Source organism: Hippopotamus amphibius, chromosome 5 (assembly GCF_030028045.1).
Source record: "Hippopotamus amphibius kiboko isolate mHipAmp2 chromosome 5, mHipAmp2.hap2, whole genome shotgun sequence".
Classification (NCBI taxonomy): Eukaryota; Metazoa; Chordata; class Mammalia; order Artiodactyla; family Hippopotamidae; genus Hippopotamus; species Hippopotamus amphibius.
The window spans coordinates 67,648,227-67,673,760 of NC_080190.1; the positions used below are offsets into that span (position 1 = coordinate 67,648,227).

Below are 25,534 nucleotides of genomic sequence, written 5' to 3' on the forward strand. Positions count from 1 at the left end.
CCTTGTTGTTTATTTTATATATAGTAGTGTGCACATGTTAATCCCAAACTCCTAATTTATCCCCCTAGTCCCCTTTGGTAACCATAAGTTTATTTTCTATGTCTGTGAGCACATCAATATCTTTTGATTTGCTATGATAAATTATTCTGCAGAAAACAGCCAAATTATTTGCACAGTAAAATTTTAGGTCTGAAATAATATTAGGACCTGCTAGGTTGTCCTAACTTACTTAATAGCTAAAGTAAAATGCAAATATATTCAATCAGCATTGTGCAAAATTGCCACACATTTCGACAAAGTGAAATTTTCTGACACTAAACATCTATATAGCTTATAATTCCAAGACCAACATAGTCACACAACTGATTGCTAATAATTTAAAAACCTTGCAGTATTTGACATGTAAACTGCCCGCTGATATGAGAAAGGATGAACCAAGCCCTCCTCCCACCCCCACCTTGTTATTCTTTGGGGGACAGCCCGGCCACTCCAGATGGTGTGTTAGTGTTGGACATAGCTTTGGAGAGACTTCCAACAGACGAAGGCTGTAATGTCAGGATTTTGCTGTGCGTCGTCCCCCATCCCCCCTGCAGTTCCCAGGGTAGGAAGGTGCTGAGATGGAAGCCGAGGGACGCCCGCCCACCTGCCACCACCTGTTCCCTCCTTCAGCACTCTGCTATAAATTCTCCTCCTTCAAAGATGCATACAGCACTCTCCGACAGCTACTGCGGAAGAAGCGCTCCTTTCCTATCTGAGCTTGGGGAAAGATTTTGTCTTCCAGAAAAGAAGTCTCAGCCTTTTCCAGAAGACGTGGAAGACCTTTCCCGAACCAGCCACAGCAGTTCTGCTCAGGAAAGTTTCCTTCTCCTTTTGAAACTTCACGTTGGGAAAATGACTTTCTCTTCCACATGTCAATTTTCTCTAAGTTTTGGCAAGTGAAGAGACATCCATCTGGCTATTCAATAGGACAGAAGGCAGAATCCCGCACTCCCCAGTGCAAACTTCGATTGCACACGGCTGCTTTGTGTATGACTTATTTGCTAAGAAGAGCCAAGTTGCAGAGCGGCTCCACACACCAGCCCACGCACGGATCCTGAACCGACCCGAGAGCTGGGCGCCTGCCTCTTTCCGGCGGGGGATGAAGTCCTGCAAGCCCGGCAACCCGGTGGCGGGAGCGCGTGCCGCGCCCCCGTGCGCAGGCGGCGCCGAGTGCGCGGGCACGTGCGCTGGGGCCGGGCGCCTGGAGAGCGCGGCACGCAGGCGCCTCGCGGCAAACGCGCGCGAGCGCCGCCGCATGCAGGGGCTCAACACCGCGTTCGACCGCCTGCGCAGGGTGGTACCCCAGTGGGGCCAGGACAAAAAGCTGTCCAAATACGAGACCCTGCAGATGGCGCTGAGCTACATCATGGCTCTGACCCGCATCCTGGCCGAGGCCGAGCGATTCGGCTCGGAGCGGGACTGGGTCAGTCTCCACTGTGAGCACTTCGGGCGAGACCACTACCTTCCGTTCGCGGGCGCGAAGCTGCCTGGAGAGAGCGAGCCCTACGGCCAAAGGCTCTTCGGCTTCCAGCCCGAGCCCTTCCAGCTGGCCAGTTAGGACGCGCGACTCTTCCCGGAATGAGACGCCCGGTGATTCGCTCTGGAGCCGCAACCTTCCCCCAAGTAGCTGCTCGGGCTATCGGTGGCGTAGGATGCATTCTTAGAATAAAATTAGCAGATTTCCAGGTTACTTCTGTTCGCTTCTGCAGTCCTAGGGATGCAGTGACTTTATTGTGTTCTTTTCTTCCCTCTTTAGTATGTTGTAGATTTCATTAATGGATCTTGGAATGGCTTTGATTGCTGAAAGTAACGCCCCATCCCCCTTTTCTGGACTACTCTGAGGGAAAACCATTTTAAGAAATAATAGGATTAGGTTATACTGCAGGTTTAGTCCTCACTTCCTTAAACTTTGTAAATTTTTTCTGTGAGGTTGAAGTTACAGTATCTGTTACTTGCGTATGCTTAATACAGAGCGGCCTTCCTGTCTTGTAAATGCAGTTATACTTAGTGCATTGTGTGTGCATGTGTGAAGTAGACTTTTCTCTTTATTTCCTTCTTTTTTGGTACAGTACATGGGCGTGAGTGCTCTGTATTTTTAAAAACTGTATACATTATTAAAATATAGATTTTGTAAAATATAATAAAAAACGTGGGTTTGTTTTTCATGCCAAGTGCCCTGCTAGTTTCCTGATGGCACTAAAGGCCTATTTGTTTTGGGGGGTATGATATTGAGTGCTTACCTGAGTAAAGATGTGAAGTATTTAAATCCAATTCCACCAGTTGGCAAAGTGCTGTTTTGTACTTCATCAAAAAAAGACAAACTGATGAGAGTACAAGTAATTAATTTGAAAGTTTTCTCTATCAACTTGGAAATAGATATATTTTTCATGATTTTTAAAAAGATTAACTGAAATAATTAGCTTTTAAGCAACTAGATATACAGTTCCTTAATTTTATTTTCCTTATTAAGCCAATTACTAACTACTAATTCCTTACAAGTACCCAAATATACATACACACACACACACATACACACACACACATATATATATTTGCATATATATGGCTTTTGGAAGTGATTTTCTTTTAATCAGTACCAATTGGGCAATAAGGGCTTCACTACCACCAAGGCTAATCAAAAAAGGAGCAATATAATACACGTGGGATTGGTTTGAATTACTTTTATAAATTTGCTTAACCATTGGATGAATAAACCAAGCCCTTAATGTAAAGAGTGACTTGGTCAACAGCATTGCATGCTTTTAGAAGAATGTCTTGCTAATAATTGGAAAAAGCAAGACTCTAAGTTATCCATGCATTTGGAACTTGTCACAAGTCAACAAAAACAGCATTTCCCAAACCCTTTTATTATGAATTCCAATACCTTACATCAGGCAGAGCCACCTATTTGCAGTTTATCTACAGTCTTCATTAAAATTTCTATTTTCTTAGTTATCCCTGATTATCAAAATCCTTTTGGTTTGTAATGAGTGGAAGTATCTTCCCCAACCCATAAACTAAAACTTACAAAATCACAAGTGTATCACTAGAAATCCATTGAGAGACTAATGCTGAATTTCCCTTTCCTTCTGATATCTGTTAATAAGAAACAGGTGTGCTCAGGACTTTGCTTCCTCAGTGCAAACTAGAGAATAAAATGTTTAACCTCTTGACTTCAGCAGCTCTTAGAAGACACGAAAGTTCCAGCAGACAACAAAGCTCTAGGAGTGCTTTTGCCCAGACCTCCTTCTGGTCATACTCCACCCTACAGTGGGTACTGGGGCTGTGGCAAGGCTCAGGGCATCTGCCTTCCTCACTGTTTGGGCACAATACTTATTTAGGCTTAAAATGCTTCATTAGTAACCCCAGTAAGTTTGTGGAGTTTCTGGAATGAGTAAAATCAGCGCTAAAATAAAATGTGTTAATCAGAGAAGGTTTCACAGGTGTGTTTGGATTGTTATTCCTTTTTTTATTTTTTAATTTTTAAAGTTTTTTTTAAGGTAGGGTGCATGTTCCTCTCTCTGGACTGTAAATACCTTGCAAAAGAGAACCCTACAGAGATGAACATGCCATATATATATATACATATATATTTGGTTATCAACAGCGGTTTCTTTTTTTAAATTAATTTTTATTGGAGTATACTTGCTTTACAATGTTGTTCTGGTTTCTACTGTACAGAAAAATGAGTCAGCTATATATATACATATACCCCCTCTTTTTTGGATTTCCTTCCCATTTAGGTCACCACAGTGCATTAAGTAGAGTTCCCTGTGCTATACAGTATGTTCTCATTAGTGACCTATTTTATACCTAGTATCAATAGTGTATATGTGTCAATCCCAATCTCCTAATTCCTCCCACCCCCTCCTTTCCCCGTTTGTATGCATACATTTGTTCTCTACATGAGTGTCTATTTCAACAGCAGTTTCTTAATGAAATCAAACAATTTCATTAAAATGATGCTATTCTAATCCTATGCCTCTTTCCCCCAGCCCCATCCCTGAAAAGAGTGGGAATCTGTTAACTGTTATGCCTTTAGTTGCCCATTTCTATGTTTTAGAAATCTCTAGAAGCAACTTAGCTCTTACCAAATTCCTAAGCTTTCCACCCCACTTGATGTACTATTTTTTTTCCTGAAAGATATTTGAGGGAAAAGTAAATGGGTCTCGGTGATCAAATCCAATTTGTGATAAAACTCCTCAAACTGTATGTTGGGGAATCCATCATGGTTTGTGGATTAGGAACTTGCATAAAACAAATGTAAAATATTTGTGGAGTTAAGGTTCATTTATTATTATACATAATAGAATTTAGATTACCAAGCAACCTAAAAGCTGCTACAATATACTATATTGTCTCACCTTTGAAAATCTGTGTTCTTTCTAGTTTGATAACAGAACATATTGAAATTCAAAAATATTCTTTTGTCTGGGCTTCCTTTTCTCAGTAAATCAACAAATATTATCAAGCATCTACTCATACCCTGCTTTCTTCAACATCATCCTTGTCCTTGCGTAGGCAGCCAAGAAGAATACACATGTACTAATCAATAAGCAGCCCTGAACAGAGTATAGCTGAATGCTTCAACAGTGTAGCATCAGTAATATGTGCCGTAAGAGCTCCTAAGAGAGGTATCAAATAATAAAAGAAGACCCACTCCCAGGCAGGGTTTGAGTCCCATTAGTTATTATATGTGGGCTCTCCATAGGTGCCAGCTGCAGGTTGAGGCCAAACCCCAGGGTCAGAAGACTTGAAGAACCCTATACTAATGAATGGGGCTGTCAAGATGGGAAAGGCCATCTAAGCTAGTGGTTCTCAACCCAGACTGCTCATTAGAATCACATGTAGGGAATTTTGAAAAACAGACCAAATCTGGGGCCCCCCAGTTCAAAAATTGATTTAACTGCTCTAAGATGAGGCATAGGCATAGACGTTTTTTCAGTACTTTCCTGGTAATTCTAACTGGCTGATGGGGTTGAGAACTGCTTAATTAAACAATATCTATTATGACACCATTAACCTCATTACTGAAAACTGATTATATTGATGCCATATTCTTTGTCTTTGTATTTGCAAATCTTAAGAAGGATTGATTAGGCTTTCTTAGTATCCAGTTACAGCCAATTTCTTAGTTAATGAGGTGACCTTTATATTAATGAAGATCTAAAATTTCTGCTGGATATGAGCCATATGGAGTGTATTTGGGTTGTGGTTTGCGCAGAGTGCTGCAGGATTCAATAATTAACGCTCAGTTCACTACTTAAATTTTGCCATCTTAGAGTAAAAGCAAAGTGTTATTTTGCATTGAATTTGGCTCTGCTCTCTGATTATGTTTCACTAAAGATATCTTTTTTTGCTACCTGTGGGTGAAAAAATTTCAAAGCACATATAAGACCATAAATATATGATCAACCTTTTCACATGTACACCCATACCCTTCTCTGGTCATGAATATACTAGAGTGTGCAAGCTTTAACAAGTGTTTTATTGAATTAACACAGGACTTTTGGATTGCTATTTCGAACTGGTAGTGTATCCCCAAAATACCCAAGCCGAAAGAAAACTACTGCAAGCAAGAACTTACCCATCTCACATACAAAGTCTGGGACCAAAACACAAAACAAAGCAAACCCAATAACTGAGAATAAATAAAATTTTATTTAATGAATAAAGAAGCAGTCCATCACATCCTCTAAATTGCTTTTTAAAACATCCAGATTGAATTAAATACTGGTTCTTAGTTTTTCTTTTTCTAATTGCAAAGTTTCCAAACAAAATACAACCAACCCCCAACAAATCTTTAAGAAAGCACAACTAGGAGACCGCAATGGGTGTCATGGAGATGATGTGGTCTACTGGAATACAGTACCATATACTTTCTGGAGAAAGACACAGTAAATGCTCACAAATATTTTGGCTTAAGCAATCACTGGTTTTCAGTTCCAAAGAATATCTAACATGCACGATGCAGAGGAAAGGAATAAAAGCCAAGATCCATTAATTGCTTTCTAGTAATAGAGGCAACATATACAGTTTATATAGTTCACACATTTCAAAATGGTTACTATAATAGTTTTTCCATTAGGATTTCAATAACCAAAAAAGTATTTTAGAAAATAAGTTGACTCAAGCTTCCTGAGATGGAAGCATATCAAGTTTGTGAACCTTCTGGGGCCTGGTGTGTTTTCAAGTGGAAGGAGCTCATGCAGGAAGAGGAAGGAAAAGCATAAGGTGTGTCACTTAACCATGACTGAACTGTTAGCCATGGCAGTGGGGGGGTGGTGTGTGTGTGTGTGTGTGCACGCGCACGCGCACATGCATTCGGGCACAAGTACATCCTTTGTCAGTTCTCATGGCTGAAATGAATCATGGAGTTAAAATTCAGACTTGATGCAGCTAAGAATTTAAAAACAGAGACCAAAAGATATGTTTGTTTTTGAGGGTCCATATCTATCTGTTATCCTAAGGTTTATTCATTTCACTATAAGGCCAATGACATGCTGGTATGGAACGTTTCTCCATTAGACCCTAGAACAGTACAAGGGAGTTGTCCTGAACTGTTTAAGCCAGAAAGGAATACAGGAACTCTCTTGCTATTTCTTTGTGCACTGCGGAGTCATTATTTCCACTAGCTTCAATCATAGATGCAGGAGTCAGAGTTCCCTTAGGCTATTCTGCCTATGTTAAAATAAATTTCCCTAGAATCTGCCTGTAGAAAGCAGATGGGATATTTCTTGAATTTATTTAATTTTTCTCCAGATTTTTTTCAACCTCATAGTGTCGTGGAAGAAGAAATTCCCCCATTGTATACTACTCTTCTAAGGAAACAAAGTATTGGGACAGGGAATAAATGTGAACTTTTGAAACAAATTAACTATTTACTTTGAAGAAAAATATTTTTAACATTTTCTTTGGAATGAAAAAACCCCTGCTATCACTTTATTTATTTATTGGCTGTGTTGGGTCTTTGTTGCTGCCTGCAGGCTTTCTTTAGTTGCAGTGAGCGGAGGCTACTCTTTGTTGTGGTGCAAGGGCTCCTCGTCGTGGCTTCTCTTGTTGCGGAGCACGGGCTCTAGGCGTGTGGGCTTCAGTAGCTGCAGCACAGGAGCTCAACAGTGCTGGCTCACGGGCTCTAGAGCACAGGCTCAATAGTTGTGGCACACGGACTTAGTTGCTCCGAGGCATGTGGTATCTTCCTGGAGCAGGGTTCTGAACCCATGTCCCCTGCATTGGCAGGCGGATTCTCAACCATTGCGCCACCTAGGAAGCCCCCTGCTGTCACTTTTTAAAAGGATTTCTATAGTAAACTCTTCATACATATTCATTTATTTATCCTACCCTCCATCCTGGGAAAGACTCAAATATTTTGTTTATTTCACAGATAAAGAAACAGAGACCCCAGAGCTATAGAAAAATTAGAGAATGTGTCTGATATTCATCTGAATGATTAAAATCCCCATCGGAATTCACCTGAGAATTCCTGGAGATCAAGACCTCTCCAAATGCTATTAAATATTACAGATCTTTATCTTGACAGGAAGGTAATGAGAGAGAAGAGTAGGTCATGAAACTTAATGCTAAAGCTTGGAAAAAATAAGTGAAATTTAATCAGAAAAGAGGATATGGTATCTCTGAAATCAAAACACTGAGAAAGTAAAAGTTACTTTACTAGGGTGTGTTAAAATATACAGTTGCACTCAAATTACCTCATTTGAATTATTTCAGGGTTTTAACTCTTCTTAAAATACACAGTAAAACCGTTTATACTGTGTGCACATACATATATTTAGTAATCTTTTGGTAGTGACTGCTATGGTCAATGTTAGGATATAGTTCACTGGATTCTTGCACCACTAACTGTGGGGAAATTACAAGAATCTGCCTCCAATTTGCACATAACTCACCGAATCTGTGTAGAAACATAAGGTTCTTTGGAATTTTGGAACACTGAGCAATTCATTCTTACCATACTATATGAAAACCATTCATGTTTCTTAGTGGGTATTAAAACACTTCTTATTGTAAGAAAACTACAATTGTAACTCCATTAACTTCTAATCTAAACTGGTCAAGCCTCCCCACCTCCCATCTTTCCCATCTTTAAGTCTCATTTTAATGTGTCCCTGTTTTCAGTTAGGAGGCAGAATGAATTTTTATCTTAGAAAGTAAAAAACATTCTGTGAGAAGTTTATTGGATTTGCTGGATATTTTAGGAAGATTAAAACCCAGTTATCTTTCTGTTCCTCTAGAGATATCTAACCAGGTAATAACTTATGTGGGAATGTATACAATTTGAATAATTTTTAAAAATCACTTTTAAGTATCAAATATATGTATTTGAACATTAAAAATCAGTTCAATCATCATAGAAAAATCTTTAAACCTGAAAACTGTCACTGTTTTCTGCATTTTAAAGAAAAATGCCCATTTATTTCAACCTTCAAATATTTTTTTGTCAAATAATGTTGAAATATTTTAATTTTTACTACTAGGGAAACGTTTTCTCCTCACTTGTACGTTAAATCTTCTAGCAAATTAGTGTATATGCCTCTACACTACAGCCATTCTCTTTATGCTTACTCTCAGCATTGATGGCACAATTCTCAGAGGACTGAGAAGAGTGTTCTTTCTCTATTTCTTGCAATTTCAAGGCTATTGCTCTTCAGAGTGTGAAGTGGCCATTATTTACACATTAACAAAAAACAGGCTGTTTATTGTTCTATAACACCAAGTTTGCTAACTAATATAATTAGACAGAAAAAAGAGGCAAAGATATTTTTAATAAATATGCAACTTTTTTTTGCATCGCACAGATTTTTTAAAAAGCATGGTGGTAGCAACTTTTTTTTTAGCATACTGATGACCACTGCATTGTCAAAGTTTAGAAGATGCTTGGCATTCTTCAAGCGATGCTTCAGTAATTAACTTTCTGAAATATTGATCCACTTAAAACAAAAAAAAAGGCAATTAGTGGTGACAAGGACCTCAACAAGCTTTATTGCAATCTAAGTAACTGTTCATCCTCCTGGTGACACACAGTGATTTTTCAACTCAACCATCAGTGGAAATACTTTGAGTCCAGTCTACCCCAGAAGGGACCTTGAATAAAGGTCAGTATGAGTAAATTTGCATTTGAGTTTACAACCAACTTATAAATAGCCCATGTACAAACAGACTCAGGCCAGGATCTCAGCTTGGAAGGTTCTTTGGGAGTGTGTGGGGAGGAAGAGGACAGGAGGCTGTGATCAACCAGAATAATTTGGGTGTCTGGCTCAGTTTTCTAGACCTCCCCTCCCAGCCTGATTTTTTTTCCTTTTGCCAGCAGTTCTATCTATTCGAAGTTGATAGGAGTAGGAAAGCAACTGCTTTTAAAAGTGCGGCATCTCTGTGAAGTTAAAAGACTCTCAGACATTCAGGATCTGTTCGACTGGACTGCTTTCTTTTGAACACCAAGCCAAGATGCATGGAGCAGCAGTTAGGTCATTTTGGAGCATGAAGCATGCTGGCAGGTTGTGGGGAAGGGGTGAAAGGGGATGGGTTACAGCATGGGGGATTATAGAACATGGGGAACAGGGCATCTTGGAGAAAAACACAAAATGGGGATAGATGCAGAAAGGACCATAGACAGTGTAGCTTGAACACATCATAGACACAAAAAAAGGAGGAGGAAGTAGTTTTTCTTCTATTAGCTGCTTGGCAGTTTGGTTTTAATGGTGCGTTTTCTTTCTCCATTTTCCCTCTGATCCCCATTTCCATGACTAACCAAGTTATGAAAGCCCTTCACTTTTTTGGAGAGAAGGGTGCTTATGGGATCTGCACAGCTTTATGAAAACAGGGCCAGAAGAACTGTACCAACTTTCCTTCTTTCCCTGGTCCCTTTTTGCAGGTTTTGGAGATTTCTCTGAGGGCTTCATGAATGCTGCATGTCCAACGAGTGTAGTGCAAAATAGGAGGATCTAATAAGGGCAAAGTGCATGTTTATTTCTGCTTTCCAGGCATGCACTGCATGTGCAACAAGGAGGAAGTACATTTTTCACTGACACCGACACTACAGCCTATGCTATCTGCATCCCTTCCAACCTTTTAGGGTAAGTTCTGTGATTAACTCATGGTAATAAAATGATTCTTCTCAATCTCACCTGCTTGTTGGAATCACCTGGGAAGCTTTAAAAATACTGAAGCCTATGCTAGAACCCCAGAACTTATGACTTATTGATTTGGGGTTGTGGCTTGGCTATTGGGGTTTTTAAAAATTTCCTAGGAGATTCTAGTGTGCAGCCAAGGTTAGGAACCACTGCTCTAGACTCAATTCATTTTATATAGAAACACACTAACTTACATAGAATTTTAAGTTCAATGTAGGTCAATAAATATTTATTGAGTGCCTACTCTGTATAAGGCAAACTTTTGCAATGGCAAACTTTTGACACAGTCCATACTAACAAGTAGCTAAAATCTAGTGCAGGCAAGACTGGGCTAGTGCAAGGGGAGAGACAGCGAGGTATATGGAGGCTGTGTCTTATATAAAATAGTATACAAAATAATTGTCTCTTTTTACAGACTCAAGAAATTTGCTAGAAGATTTCAAAGAAAGTAGAATTATATTTTTGGGGGGTCGGCAGGGGTGGTCAGAAAATATTTTAGAGGCAGTAAAGTAGCATTTGAGATGGCCTTTAAGGAACAGGCCATCTCAAATTTTTCTGTAGGTGGGGATTGGGGATAAAGCCTTCCAGGTGGAGGCAAGAAAGAGCCATGTGTCTGGAAAGCAGGAGCCTGTGTTAACTTTGCTGGTGCACTGGGTGTGTTTTCTGAGTAATGAATGAAAAACTTTGAGATCATATTGGAGCAAGGCTTGAATAGCACAGGGCAGAACAGCTGGCCTGGGTTGGCAAGGAGCCACTGGGGGTTCGAAAATTAGGGAATGATATATGATTGGAGCAGTACTTCAGGAAGAATGATCTGATGTTGAGATCTGGGCTAGATTTGAGTGAGGATAAAAAGCAGCACCAGAGGCAGGAAGACTGGTTAGGAGTCTCTTTTTGTGGTTGAAGTCAGAGGTATTGAGGGAAATTAAGAAAGAAATGAAAGTCTGAACTGGGGAACCACAGTGGGACAGAAAGGAAGGCCTGAATATAAAAGAAATAATAGAGTTAGAATGAACATGATTTGTCAGTTGATTAGATAGAGGAAGCAAAAAATGACTTGGATACTCTTTATCTGGATTACTAGGACTGTGATGGTGCCATTAATAGAATCATTAAACGAGGATGAAGAATGGTTTATGAAAGGGAAGATGGTGAATCGGATTTTGGATATGTTGAGTTCAAACATATCCAGCAGAGGTAAAATTCCTTATATAAGTGTTCCTCATTGTAATTGAATTCCAATAGAGTTTGGATTTGTTCAACACAGTAGTTCTCAACAAAGGGGATCCTGCCTCCCAGGGACTACATAGCAATGTCTGGGGCCATTTTGGGTGGCCACAGCTTGGGGAGGGGTTGCGCTGCTACTGGCATCCAGTGAGTAGAAGCCCAGGATGCTGCTAAGGATCCTCCAGTGTGCAGGATAGTCCCTCGCTACAATGAATTTTCTGCGCCCAAATATCAATAGTGGTGAAGTTGAGAGATTTTGCTGTAACATAATCCAAAAGTTCAAATTCGAGGAACTTTGTTATATTTTAGATTAAACAGTGCCATCTAGTGGTCAAAAATAATATTTATCCTAGTTCTGTGTTGAACACTAAAACAGGTAAAAAATATTCATAAAGCTAAGATATGCAGAGATGAAGAATATCCTCTCATGCGAGAACTGTCTAGAGTTTACATTAAGAGCTGTGACAGGGAGGTTGGGTGTCCAACTGTGGAGAAGCAATCCTGGAGTTAGAAAATGCTCTTTAGTCATAAAGAGATGTGATAATAGAAGCCAATATGGAAACAGACTATTTTACAGGATGCATTCCATATGGAATGCATTCTATTTCACTATAGTTGCCTATACTTTTACTATTGTTCCTGCATACATAAGAAAGGAAAAAGTCTAATAATTCTGCTAAATAACTGGCAGAAATCTATTTCTTAAGGATGTAACCTATTTTAATTAAGAAATAAAGGTTGAAAATAATTAAGATGGTTTTAGAGTCATGAAAAAATAGGAGGAAGGGCACTAGAAACTTCCCTTTGATAGAAAATAGATTTTTGCCCCAAGAAACATCACTTGACATGCCTTTTATCTCACCTCCCCCACTAGCTTATAAGCTTTCTGCAGGCCAGGATTGTCTTGTCTTATTTGTGTATGGCCTACAGTCTCTAGCATAGCATCTTATACAGAGTAGACACACAAATTATTTTTTGAGTGAATGAATTTATTTTTATACTGGAAATCCTTGCCTTGAAGTGAAGAAAATTTCAAGCCTTTCTAAGCAATTGCTACTATTTGTTCACTTGAGTAAGATGCCAGCTGGGGGTGTCTGGCTCAGAGAACACCAAAGACTTGGGTACAGGGAGTTGGTAACAGACACTCCAATTCATTTCCCTGGTGAATCTGGAGCAAACTGTGCTGTGATGACCATCCCTAGGGCAATTTTTTGACTGGTGCATGCACTGTCGATTTGTCTAATAGGTTCATTCATCCAACAAATATTTATTGAAAGTCTACTTTGTGCCAAGCACTCTTCTAGGCACTGGGATATCCCAGTGAAATTAAGTCAAAAAATTCCTTAAATGGAAAGGCAGGTTTTGAATTAGTGGGTTAGAATAAAGATGCACATTCCCTGTCCCTCCCACTTTCTCAGTATAATATTTTCCATATAGAAAATGCAATTTGACTAATGATCTCAAAGCAGTTCACAACTATTTAAGGCCTCTCCTTCCACAACCACTGCTTTGCTTGAGCAAATGAAAAAACAAAAACCACTGTCCCATCACTTCATCTCCTTGTTTGCATTTCTTCCTTTCGCACTGCTTCATATACTTGCAGCCTTTTGGGGCGAGGGGAGAAGCGGGAGATTCAGTATTCTATGGGCAGATGATGATGATGCCTGCATATTTTTGCAAGTGGCAACTGAAGCTAGTAGTTTTAGAAGTGACCCTGCAGAAGATTTCCTTCTGGTTTACTAACAACGCTTTAGTTCTAGAGTCTATATATATATATATATATATACATATATATATAGATATAGTCAGAAAGAAAAACCACTCACCATTGTATCCAAAAGAAAATGGTGCAGGCAGGGTGGTGGGTCCCTGTTTTGCCTATAGAATAAGTGCACTGGGCAATATTGACTATTTCAGTGATTTTTCTTTTCTTTTTTTTTTGTATCCCAAGCACATTTTGGCACTTTCTTACGTGGCTCAGTACACCCAGGATAAGCTAATCAGAAGTGCTTCTCCATGTGTGTGTTGTATGGCACAGTCTCCTAGTGCTAAGTAGAAGCTGATTTAATAAATCCACCAAAACTACTGCTATGAATGCAATCAGTGAAAAGTGATGGAGACCCGCCTGCCTTTTCCTTTGCATTGTTTAGTGAGTTAGTGATACCTAAAGTGACTACTGTCTAACTCCTCTTAGCCCAAGCATCTGGCTCCTAATTGCTCCTAGGAGGACCTGAACACCCCGAACACAGCAGGGGGCAGGGGAGCATGCTGGCTTTTTCCCAAAGTAGTGGATGGCAGCTGCATGACATCTTTGGTTCATCTGTATTGTCTTTTCATTTTGTTGGAATCTTTAAAGGCACAGCCCTTCATCTCTTCCTGAGCTGAGACTACAAGAGTCCCCAGCTGACTTACTCAAAGTTCTCCTTGCCACAGGTCGGGCAGCGTGGGAACTTACTCAAATCCGGTTGCTTGGAAACCACCTTATCTGGCTTGTCTTCCTTCCCCCTCCACAGTCCGCCCCCTTACACAGCAGGCACCCAGACATTCTTAAAGTTCATCACTCTCCACTACACTCCGAGAAGAGCATGAATACAGCATTGTGCTTTCCATGGAGGAGAAAGCAGAGAAAATGTCAAGTCCTTTACTGGTGAGAGATCCATAGCGACTGCCACTGGGCCGGACAGACATGGGTGGTGGGATCTGGTGGTGCCACTGAGCTGGAAAATGGACCAAATAATGTATTACAATCAAAGGCATACAGTCTAGCAGGTACAGGGCAGGGTGCATTCTGTCCTCACTCAAACACTTTCCGTGGGATCTTGGTAAGTACTGAAATATGTCTGGGTCTGTAAAAGAGAGCAGTAAAACCTCTCCTTCCCTGTCAGGAATAGGGAAATTGGGCTGGTGATCTTTTAATCCCCTAATTCCAAACCCTATGACTCTAATCCAGTAAAATCTGGAACTGTAAGAAGGAAGAGTGCATGACTAGGGTGATTTCTCAAAATTATCTCTTGACCTAGCATCACTGACATAGTACAGAGTCTGCTGGCGGAGGGGGTGTAGAGAGGGCAGTAGGCTCTCAAGGCAGGGCACCTCAGAAGGTGATGAGAAATCTGTGGAAATGAAAGCCAAAAGATGACCCCAGACCTCTGACCAGTACTTACCGCGCACCTGATCACCCTTATCAGCCGTTACCTACCTACTGCCCTAATCAGGTCCTAATGAGTTTCAGCGAGAAAACTGAAAAGTAACTTACGTGCAATCAACCATGGTTCGGGGACAAAAGGGAATATTAGAATTTTCCCGTTCACCAAGCACTGTCCAAAGGGGACCCTAGTTTTAGCAGCCAGGATCCTGAGTCTTGAACATGGCCTGAATGAAATATTCATCCAAGCTGCTCAAGCCTGGGTGTTGTCTCTGACTCAGAAATTATCAGTCTTTTCATTAGCTTTCCAAGAACCTTGCTGTGGAGAAGGGGAAGCACCAGGTGAGGATCATTGACGCTCTGGGTCCTAGGAAGTTATGGACCCTTATAGCATTCCCACTTATAAATGGGTCTTTTGTTGAGTTCATTCTTTTGAATTAGTTTTTCGGGATCGAAATACTTCTGAGTGCATTGAGAAAATCAAATTTTGAAAGCTACAAAGCAGGACACAATTTATAGCGTCTCCACAAGGGAGCAGGCACTCAGTAAGGCAGCCGTGAACTATAGTCCCTCCCCCGCGGCCCTCCACCTCTTAGCCTTTCCTAGCTCTCTCGGACATCTTAACTCGGCAGCAGCTACTATCAGAAGCCCTCTTTTCGAAGAGAGAGGGATGCCTACTGTTCCCGTTCCTCCGACAAGTAGGACGTGGTTGTGCGGGGCGTACGGGATTGATTTTACCCCAAATCCTCCATCCCTTGCCGGACTCCCCGGTACCAACTGAGGATACAGCGCCTCCCTTTGTTAGTGCTGTGGAATCAGGACCGGAGCCAGGGAGAGGTGAGCGAGGACTAATTGAACAGGGGACCCCGCCACGGAAGAGCAGGATCGGGACCAGTCATCAGTTTCAGGGCTTATTGGTATGAGTTTCTTAGCTGGAGACCTATTTCCTTCTGACATGGTGAAGTGGGTGAAATGGTTAAGGCATTAGCCTGGATTAAGCGTATCACTGGCGTCTCTCTCCTCGGACCCTCCCCGGGAAAGTCCGTTAGAGAAATTGTCCTTTCCGTTGAATTTCTTTTCAAGTCCACCAATTAAGGAAAATAACCAGAAAGCTATATATTTTCTGTAAATATTAGACTTAGGGAAAATGGCAGGCAAGACCCCTCCCTGTAGAGTACCAAAATAAGGGGTACCCAGGACTTCCTTGGCGGTCCAGTGGGTAAGATTCTGTGCTTCCACTGGAGGCGCGCGAGTTCGATCCGCGGTCGGGGGAATTAAGATCCTGCCTGCTGCACAGCGCGGCCAAGAAAAAGGTGTGTATGTATGTGTGTGTCTCTGTGTCTGTGTGTGTGTGTATACACCTATAAATATCAGGGACCTCAGGGGGGTGTGTGTGTGTGTGTGTGTGTACACCTATAAATAGCAGGGACCTCAGGTTCTAGGCAGAGTTACTCTTTCTTATTTGTTATTCTGGTTCATCATGTTAAACCAACCAAGTAGTTTTTTTAAAGGAGAAAAAAAAAGGATTACTCTTTTGGGTTAAAGAATGTGTCTTCAGAAATACCAGTTAATGTCAGAATTATAGAGGAGTAGAGTACACAAATACATTAATAAAGATTAATTTAACTCTTTTTGAAAATTAGAAACATGGCTCAAAGGAACTATATAAAACCTGGATTTGCATTCCAGCTGTAGTCACTTAATCTCTCCGAGTCTGTGGCATTTAAATAAGGGTAACAAGAGTTACAGTAGTCTCGTGGGTTTGGAAGGATCTTAGGGTACCATTTCATAAATTACAAGTCACTGTTCAAAAGCCATCTGATAATAGTATTATTAGGACAGCTCTCTATTGTTAGTCTGATTGTGAGATTGGAGTAGTAAATATTTGTGGAGTTAATTAACAAATGAATAGGTTATGGAAAATTCTGCTGGTTGGAGAGTATGGCTGGGGAATGACAGGCAGTGGGGAGGGAGTTCCAGTGGTGACCCATGGCAGCCAGGAGAAGGCATGAAGATGCTGGGTGATCAGAAGTACAAGCCTATTTACGCTCTGAAGTTGTTGTATTAGAAGTACAGAAAAATTAACCTTTTTTGGAAGAAGGTTAACCTTATAGTGAAAGGAAAGAGTGTACAAAAGCCCTGAGGTGACTAGGACAGAATGACTTTAAAAATCCATCTGTTAAGCACTAAAATATAATCTAACCAATTCATTTATGAAAACGTACTATACCTATCCTAAAAGAAAAAAGCTTTTTTTGGCCACGCTGCAAAGTTTGCGGAATCTTAGTTCCCTGACCAGGGATTGAACCTGGGCCGCAGCAGTGAAAGCGCCAAGTGCTAACCACTGGACTGCCAGAGAATTCCCTCCAAAAAGATTTTTAAGCCGCCTGTCACACACAGATCAACTGATGCCGTTACACCTACCGTATATATCCAACCTGGCAGTGCATGACACGATACCAGCTTCATTCTTGGCTGACAATGTGTACCATCCAGCGTCTGATTTCTTGGCTGGCTGAATGAGGAGGCAGACATACCCAGTTGTGTCCTGGTGCATGCTAGAGAAAAGAGAGAACATATGCGTATTGTATCTGGGGGCAGAAACGGCCTGGTCGAGTTCAGGGCTCCGGGAAACTCTGGCAAATCAGGCAGTGCAGTGCTTCTCCTCCCCTCCCTGACCCCAGTGGGAGGGAAGGGGATTCAGCTTGAAGCAAGCATCGGAGGCAGACTTGAAGGTGGAAAGAAGAGGGTCAGTAGCCATGGCTGAGACCCATTTTTACCCTCTCCACTCTCCTCCCAGGAGGACTCCCACTTGTCACAACCAAAGTCCAGAAAAATCTCTTTTCCAAACCAGGCTGGACATTGCATCAGGAACTTTGTTAAGAAGCTATGGGAAAGTAGACCAAAATGAGAGTTCAGGGACAGATGGACTGTTAGCATGGAGGGGGTCTTTCTTTTCTCCTTCCTTCCTTTAATTGAAGTATCATTGACTTACAATGCAGTGTTAGTTTCTGGTGTACAGCAACATGATTCAGTTACATATATCTTTTTCAGATTCGTCTCCACTATAGGTTTATTACAAGGTATTGAGTATAGTTCCCTGTGCTATATAGTAGGGCCTTGTTGTTTATCTATTTTATATATAGTAATGTGTATCTGTTAATCCTAAGCTCCTTATTTATCCTTTGCCCCACTCTTTCCCCTTCGGTAACCATAGTTTGTTTTCTCTATCTGTGGGTCTATTTCTGTTTTGTAAATAAGTTCATTTATATCATTTTTTAAGATTCCACATATAAGTGGTATAATATATATGTCTTTCTCTGACTTACTTCACATAGTATGATAATCTCTAAGTCCATCCATATTGCTGTGAATGGCATTATTTCATTCTTTTTTTATGGCTGAGTAGTATTCCGTTGTGTTTATAAATATATACCACAACTTCTTTATCCATTCATCTGTTGATGGACACAAGTTGCTTCCATGTTTTGGCTATTATAAATAGTGCTGCTGTGAACATTGGGATGCATGTATCTTTTTGAATTAGAGTTTTTATCTTTTCTGGATATATGCCCAGGAGTGGGATTGCTAGATCATATGATAACTCTATTTTTAGTTTTTAAAGGGACCTCCACACTGTCCTCCATAGTGGCTGCACCAATTTACATTCCCACCAGCAGTGTAGGAGGGTCCCTTTTCTCCACACCCTCGCCAGCAATTTATTATTTGTAGACTTTTTGATAATGGCCATCCTGACTGGTGTGAGGTAACACCTCACTGTAGTTTTGACTTGAATTTCTTTAATAATCAGCAATGTTGAGGATCATTTCATTGCCTGTTGGCCATCTGGCTGTGTTCTTTGGAGAAATGTTTATTTAGGTCTTCTGCCCAGTTTTTGATTGGGTTATTTGCTTTTTTTGATATTGAGCTGTATGACCTGTTTGTATATTTTGGAAATTAAGCCCTTGTTGGTCACATTGTTTGCAAATATTTTTTTCCCATTCTGTAGGTTGTCATTTCATTTTGTTTATGGTTTCCTGTGCTCTGCAAAAGCTTTTAAGTTTGATTAGGTCCCATTTGTTTATTTTTGCTTTTATTTACAGTATTGCCTTGGGAGACTGACCTAAGAAAACATTGGTATGATTTATGTCAGAGAATGTTTTGCCTGTGTTCTTTTCTAGGAGTTTTATGGTGTCATGTCTTATATTTAAGTCTTTAATCCATTTTGAGTTTACTTTTGTGTATGGTGTGAGGGAGTGTTCTAACTTCATTGATTTACATGCGGCTGTCCAGCTTTCCCAATACTACTTGCTGAAGAGACTTTTTTCTCCGTTGTATATTGTTGCCTCCTTTGTTGAAGATTAATTGGCTCTAGGTATGTGGGTTTATATCTGGGCTCTCTGTTCTCTTCCACTGATCCATATGGCTGTTTTTGTGCCAGTACCATGCTGAAATATCGAAAAGCATGGGATATCTTTCCATTTATTTGAAGCATCTTCAGTTTCCTTTATCACTGTTTATAGTTCTCAGTGTTTGTCTTTCACTTCCTTGGTTAGGTTTATTCCTAAGTATCTTATTTTCTTTGATGCTATTTTAAAATGGATTGCTTTTTGACTTTCTCTTTCTGATATTTCATTGTTAGTGTAAAGAAATGCGACAGATTTCTGTATGTTAATCTTGTATGCTGCTACCTTGCTGGATTTGTGTATCAGGTCTAATAGTTTTTATGTGCAGTCTCTAGGGTGGAGGGGGTATTTCTTAATATAATCAACTGGGCATGTGTAGCATTTAGCGTAATACAGTTCAGGAGCAAAGCAGCATGTTCTTTCCTTCTCTTTTCTCTGTGTCAGTAGTTCTTAACCTGACTGAATATTGTGATCCTGGATAATTACATGAGAATTTTAGGCTGGGTTTGACACGTTTCATTCATGTACACTGAAATGTTAACTCAAGAATATTCTCCGTTCTCACTTATATTTTACCAGAGAAAAATCCTGACCTATATATACATAGACTTTTTTATATGCCAAAGTTCTGTAAAACCCAATATCTTCTAGGACAAATTTAGTTTACTGTGAAGAAATAATTCTCAGTAGAAATTTCTGTACATAAAATTCTGTGGCGTAAAACCAAAATGGCAAAGAATTAAGGATAGCTAGGGGAAATTAAGCAAGGCACCCACTTTGAGAAACTGGATCCTTAAAATTACTTAAAAAAACAGCCATGTAGTGATGGAGAAGGCATATTGCCTTAATGTTTCTTTTTGCTTTATTTTATTTTAGCTTTTTACTGTTAAAAGGTTTTCTGGGTACTAATATGGCTGAAGACACATGACAAAAAAATATGCACCATCTTTATAAATTTCTCATACCTTTTTAAGCTTAAAAATTAAGGTTTTAAAACTGTGGGACACAGGACCAGACGGACTCATGGGCGAATTCTATCAAACATTTAGAGAAGAGCTAACACCTATCCTTCTCAAACTCTTCCAAAATATTGCAGAAGGCGGAACACTCCCAAACTCATTCTACGAGGCTACCATCACCCTGATACCAAAACCAGGCAAAGATGTCACAAAAAAAGAAAATTACAGACCAATATCCCTGATGAATATAGATGCAAAAATCCTCAACAAAATACTAGCTAACAGACTCCAACAGCACATTAAAAAATTCATACACCATGATCAAGTGGGGTTTATCCCTGGGATGCAAGGATTCTTCAATATACGCAAATCAATCAATGTGATACATTATATCAACAAATTGAAGGATAAAAACCATATGATCATCTCAGTAGATGCAGAAAAAGCTTTTGACAAAGTTCAACATCCATTTATGATAAAAGCTCTCCAGAAAATGGGCATAGAAGGAAATTACCTCAACATAATAAAAGCCATATATGAAAAACCAAAAGCCAATATCGTTCTCAGTGGGGAAAAACTGGAAGAATTCCCTCTAAGAACAGGAACAAGACAAGGGTGTCCACTCTCACCATTATTATTCAACATAGTTTTGGAAGTTTTAGCCACAGCAATCAGAGAAGAAAAAGAAATAAAAGGAATACAAATTGGAAAAGAAGAAGTAAAATTGTCACTCTTTGCAGATGACATGATATTATATATAGAAAACCCTAAAGATTCTACCAGAAAACTGCTAGCACTAATTGATGAGTTTAGTAAAGTAGCAGGATACAAAATTAATGCACAGAAATCTCTTGCATTCCTATACACTAACAACGGAAGAGCAGAAAGAGAAATTAAGGAACCTCTCCCATTCACCATTGCAACCAAAAGAATAAAATACCTAGGAATAAACCTGCCTAAGGAGGCAAAAGATCTGTATGCAGAAAACTTTAAGACATTGATGAAAGAAATCAAAGACGACACAGACAGATGGAGGGACATACCATGTTCCTGGATTGGAAGAATCAACATCGTGAAAATGACTGTACTACCCAAAGCACTTTACAGATTCAATGCAATCCCAATCAAATTACCAATGGCATTTTTCACAGAACTAGAGCAAGAAATCTTACGATTTGTGTGGAAATGCAAAAGACCCCGAATAGCCAAAGCAATCTTGAGAAGGAAAAATGGAGTTGGTGGAATCAGGCTCCCTGACTTCAAACTATACTACAAGGCCATAGTGATCAAGACAGTATGGTACTGGCACAAAAATAGAAAGGAAGATCAATGAAACAGAATAGAGAACTCAGAAGTAAGCCCAAACACATATGGGCACCTTATCTTTGACAAAGGAGGCATGAATATACAATGGAAAAAAGACAGCCTCTTCAATAAGTGGTGCTGGGAAAATTGGACAGCAACATGTAAAAGAATGAAATTAGAACACTTCCTAACACTATACCCAAAAATCAACTCCAAATGGATTAAAGACCTACATGTAAGGCCAGACACTATAAAACTCCTAGAGGAAAACATAGGCAGAACATTCTATGACATCCATGAAAGCAAGATCCTTTTTGACCCACCTCCTAGAATCATGGAAATCAAATCAAGAATAAACAGATGGGACCTCATGAAATTTAAAAGCTTTTGCACAGCGAAAGAAACCATAAACAAGACTAGAAGGCAACCCTCAGAATGGGAAAAAATAGTTGCCTATGAAACAACAGACAAAGGATTAACCTCCAAAATATACAAGCAGCTCATGCAGCTTAATACCAAAAAAGCAAATAACCCAATCCACAAATGGGCAGAAGACCTAAATAGACATTTCTCCAAAGGTGACATACAGATGGCCAACAAACACATGAAAAGATGCTCAACATCACTCATCATTAGAGAAATGCAAGTCAAAGCCACACTGAGGTATCACCTCACACCGATCAGAATGGCCATCATCACAAAATCTAGAAACAACAAATGTTGGAGAGGGTGTGGAGAAAAGGGAACTCTCCTGCACTGTTGGTGGGAATGTAAGTTGGTACAGCCACTATGGAAAACAAGTTGGAGGTTCCTTAGAAAACTACAAATAGAACTACCATATGACCCAGTAATCCCACTCCTGGGCATATACCCAAAGAAAACCATAATCCCAAAAGAAACATGTACCATAATGTTTATTGCAGCGCTACTTGCAATAGCCAGGACATAGAAGCAACTGAAATGCCCATCAACAAATGAATGGATAAAGAAGATGTGGCATATATATACAATGGAATATTACTCAGCTATCAAAAGGGATGAGATGGAGCTATATGTAATGTGGTGGATAGACCCAGAGTCTGTCATACAGAGTGAAGTAAGTCAGAGAAAGACAAATATTGTACGCTAACTCACATATACGGAATCTAAAAATGGAACTGATGAACTCAGTGACAAGACAAGAACAAGGACTCAGATGCAGAGAATGGACTGGAGAACTCGAGGTATGGGAGGGGGCGGGGGGTGAAGGGGAAGCTGAGACGAAGCGAGAGAGTAGCACAGACATATATATACTATCAACTGTAAAATGGATAGCCAGTGGGAAGTTGTTGTATAACAAAGGGAGTCCAACTCGAGGATGAAAGATGCCTTAGAGGACTGGGACGAGGAGGGTGGGGGGGGACTCGAGGCGGGGGGGAGTCGAGGTAGGGAGGGAATACGGGAATATGTGTATAAAAACAGATGATTGAACTTGGTGTACCCCCCAAAAAATTAAAAAAAAAATTAAAATTAAAAAAAAATTAAAACTGTGGGACATCTGTACAATCCCCCCCCCCCCAGCAACAAAAAGGAATAAATTCTTGATACATAGTGGCATGGGTAAAACAAATACATTATGCTAAGTGAAAGAAGCCAGATTCAAAAAGTTACAGACTTATTTGGGTGGCCTGACAAGCCTCACTGAGCAAGACTGAGGGTGGAGGCTGTACCTGATCCTCTCTCTGGTGAAAGGGATGGTCTCGTTGTCTTTCTTCCAGTAGAACACGGGTGGAGGCATGCCTATCACCCGGCACTCCAGTCTCACCGGGTGGCCTTCGGGAACCCCGCTGTTCTGCAGTTTCTCCAGGATTACAGGTGCCTTCTTCACTTCTTTGGCTGAATGAGAAGAAGGGCTGTGCTAGTTTAAATAGTAAGTGCCTTGGCGTCCATGCCTCAAATTCATTACAGTTCTGGAAGTTAGCAGAATGAGCACCCACCCATCTTACCTCTTCTTTAGAACACTTCTCAAGTGTCTTATTGAAGATCACTGCCTTGATAAAAGCTCCAGAAATGATTTAAAAAAAATGAGGAAAGTGTCTCTATCTTATGAGACAACACTCAAGGATTTGGGTCACACTCATGGAGTGCAAATGGTAGATGTGGAATTAAGGGGGTTTATTTTATTGTTCAGCAGTAAGTTTTGAGAAGTGGTATAGTTTATGTACTAAATATATCTTTCTTTTCTTTCTTCGAGGAGTTTATTTTGTAGACGATACATTAATTTTCCCTCAACGTTTTATCCTGAAAATTTTTATAGCTGCAGAAAAGTTGAAAGAACCCTCACAAACTGTGCTTCCTAAGGAGGCTTTTTTTTTCTCCCCCCAGAACCAATTAAGGCGAAGATACTCATATCTCAGGGTTCCAGAGTCAATAGCAAAATAGCGGGGGGAGAAAAGTAAAAGCTGCAATCAGTGTATCCTTGCGGAGTGAGCTTTTCCTACCCTGTTGGTGAGAGGGAATTAAGGGTAAGAAAAAAAAAAGATATACTGAGGAAATAGCTACTAGGTTAGAGAGAGGATTAGCATTTTGAAGCCACGCTGATTTCCTTCAAGTGCCATGTGAGGGAGACAGTGGGAGAAAGCCCAGCACATAAATTCTGAAATCTCATTCTGGCTGAACTACTGCCCTGAGGGACTGGCACCTCCCAGGTGACAATGACTTGTTGTCCTTATCTGTAGACATTACAGTGTTTTGTTCACATCATCTTGTAAGGTGAGGGTTTGTTTGCTTAGTTATTGATTCAAGTGCCTTCCATGTTCCAGGCACTGAGGCAGACATGAGGGATACACGGAAGAACGAGTCAGAATCTCTGACCTCAGAGGCTCATGGTCTCTTCGGGGAGGCCAAAAGAGAAAACAGTTTCACGGAAGCTATGAGTGCTGTAAGAGTCTCTCCTTTACTAAGTGCTGTGGAAACAGGGGAGGATGTGCCTGGTGGATCCTGGTGACATTTGAATTAAGTCTTAGAGAATGAGTCGGAGGTTGCTAAGCAAAGAAGGGCATTCCGTGTAGAGGGATCATTGACTCAAAGACAGGGAAGCTCGGGGTGAGGGGAGACCCTGGAGTGTTCCAGGAGTGATGAGCTATAGGGCAAGGGACAAGAATGTAGTGATAATCAACTAGTTAGTAATGACAGTGACTACCATTTATTTGCAAGCATGATATACGCAAGGTACCATATTATGTTTTTAGCTTACTGATGTGTTTTTGAAAGCAGTGTAAGGGAACACAGCCTTTACTACAGTGAGGGAGAAACTGAGATGAGACTGGGTGGCGCAGGGGTCTAAGGAATTGCACCAGAGGCTCTGCATATTTAGGCAATAACTTTGGAGGCGGGTGTGTTTAGGGGTTGTGGCAGCAAACCTTACCTACTACAGTGAGCTCCAGACTAAAGGAATTCTGCCCGGTTTTGTTGGTGGCAACGCAGGTGTAGGTCCCCGCGTCGCGCTGAGTGAGCGGGTCAATGAGCAAAGAGTGGACTCCGGTCTCCCTGACCAGCATCTTGTGGGAGGCGTCGGGGAGCACAGGCTGGCCATTGAGCAGCCACGTCAGCTCCGGGGGCGGTAAGCCACTCACCTAATAAACAACAGGACAGCTGAGGCAGATGACAGACTGATGACAGACAGATTTATTTGGTGTCTGGACCCTTCATCCTTGTCTGGCACCACATGGATAGTGAGGGAATGTCAGTGCTGAGAAACCCCTCCTCAGGAGCATCGGGACAAGAGGGGTCTGGATGGGCGGCCACGTGAATTTAAACTGTATGGTATTTGGACCCCAATTTGGGTCATGATTATATTCTACATTAGAATGAATAAGAATTAAGAAGCTAAATAGATAAAATAGGCCTGTGGTGTCAGTTTCAGAGATGATATGTTGCTTACATACCTAATAAGAGGTGGCCAAGAAGGGTACAGACATTAAACCAGTGTTCTCAAAGCTGGCTGTGTGTCGTAATCACATGAGGAGTATTTGACAATCCCAATACCCACTTACTACATTAGATGAGCATCTTTGGGGATGGGACCCAGGCACAGGTTTCTTTTAGGGTTTAGGGTGGAAGAAGTTAACAGTCAATCCCCAAATTATTTAGGTAACTGGTGGGAGACCAAGAACCACCTACAGAAGTGGATTCTGTAAATGCTTAACCTTAAGCCTTTGCTAATTTGCGTCTGAATCTCTATAGCATTTTGCATCGTTGGGGCAGAAGGGGTGACTTAAGTTACTGTTCATACTGAGGAATATTCATGCTGTTCAGCTGAACCTA

General features: G+C 40.6%; 2 protein-coding genes and 1 long non-coding RNA gene across 5 annotated transcripts in view; 2 read left to right on the forward strand and 1 right to left on the reverse strand.

Annotated features, from left to right (window-relative positions):
• Positions 1-1,138: 1,138 nt before the first annotated feature.
• ATOH7 (atonal bHLH transcription factor 7) lies at positions 1,139-2,165 on the forward strand. The gene has a single exon (XM_057736568.1). The coding sequence runs from the start codon at positions 1,139-1,141 to the stop codon at positions 1,595-1,597; it is 459 nt and encodes a 152-aa protein (XP_057592551.1). The 3' UTR covers positions 1,598-2,165.
• Positions 2,166-8,967: 6,802 nt separating this feature from the next.
• MYPN (myopalladin) overlaps positions 8,968-25,534 on the reverse strand; it is an 85,854-nt gene continuing 69,287 nt past the window's right edge. For all 3 annotated transcript variants that reach the window (XM_057736528.1, XM_057736527.1, XM_057736529.1), the window contains 4 exons: positions 24,636-24,843; positions 22,939-23,104; positions 16,984-17,117; positions 8,968-14,131 (listed from right to left, as the gene is read on the reverse strand). In XM_057736528.1, coding sequence (XP_057592511.1) covers positions 13,962-14,131; positions 16,984-17,117; positions 22,939-23,104; positions 24,636-24,843 — 678 coding nt within the window. In that variant the 3' untranslated portion in view covers positions 8,968-13,961. The remainder of the gene's footprint in view (positions 14,132-16,983; positions 17,118-22,938; positions 23,105-24,635; positions 24,844-25,534) is intronic.
• The window catches only part of LOC130854002 (uncharacterized), a 77,846-nt gene continuing 66,454 nt past the window's right edge, over positions 14,143-25,534 (forward strand). Inside the window, exon 1 of the long non-coding RNA XR_009053942.1 lies at positions 14,143-15,396. This is a non-coding gene — a long non-coding RNA (uncharacterized LOC130854002). The remainder of the gene's footprint in view (positions 15,397-25,534) is intronic.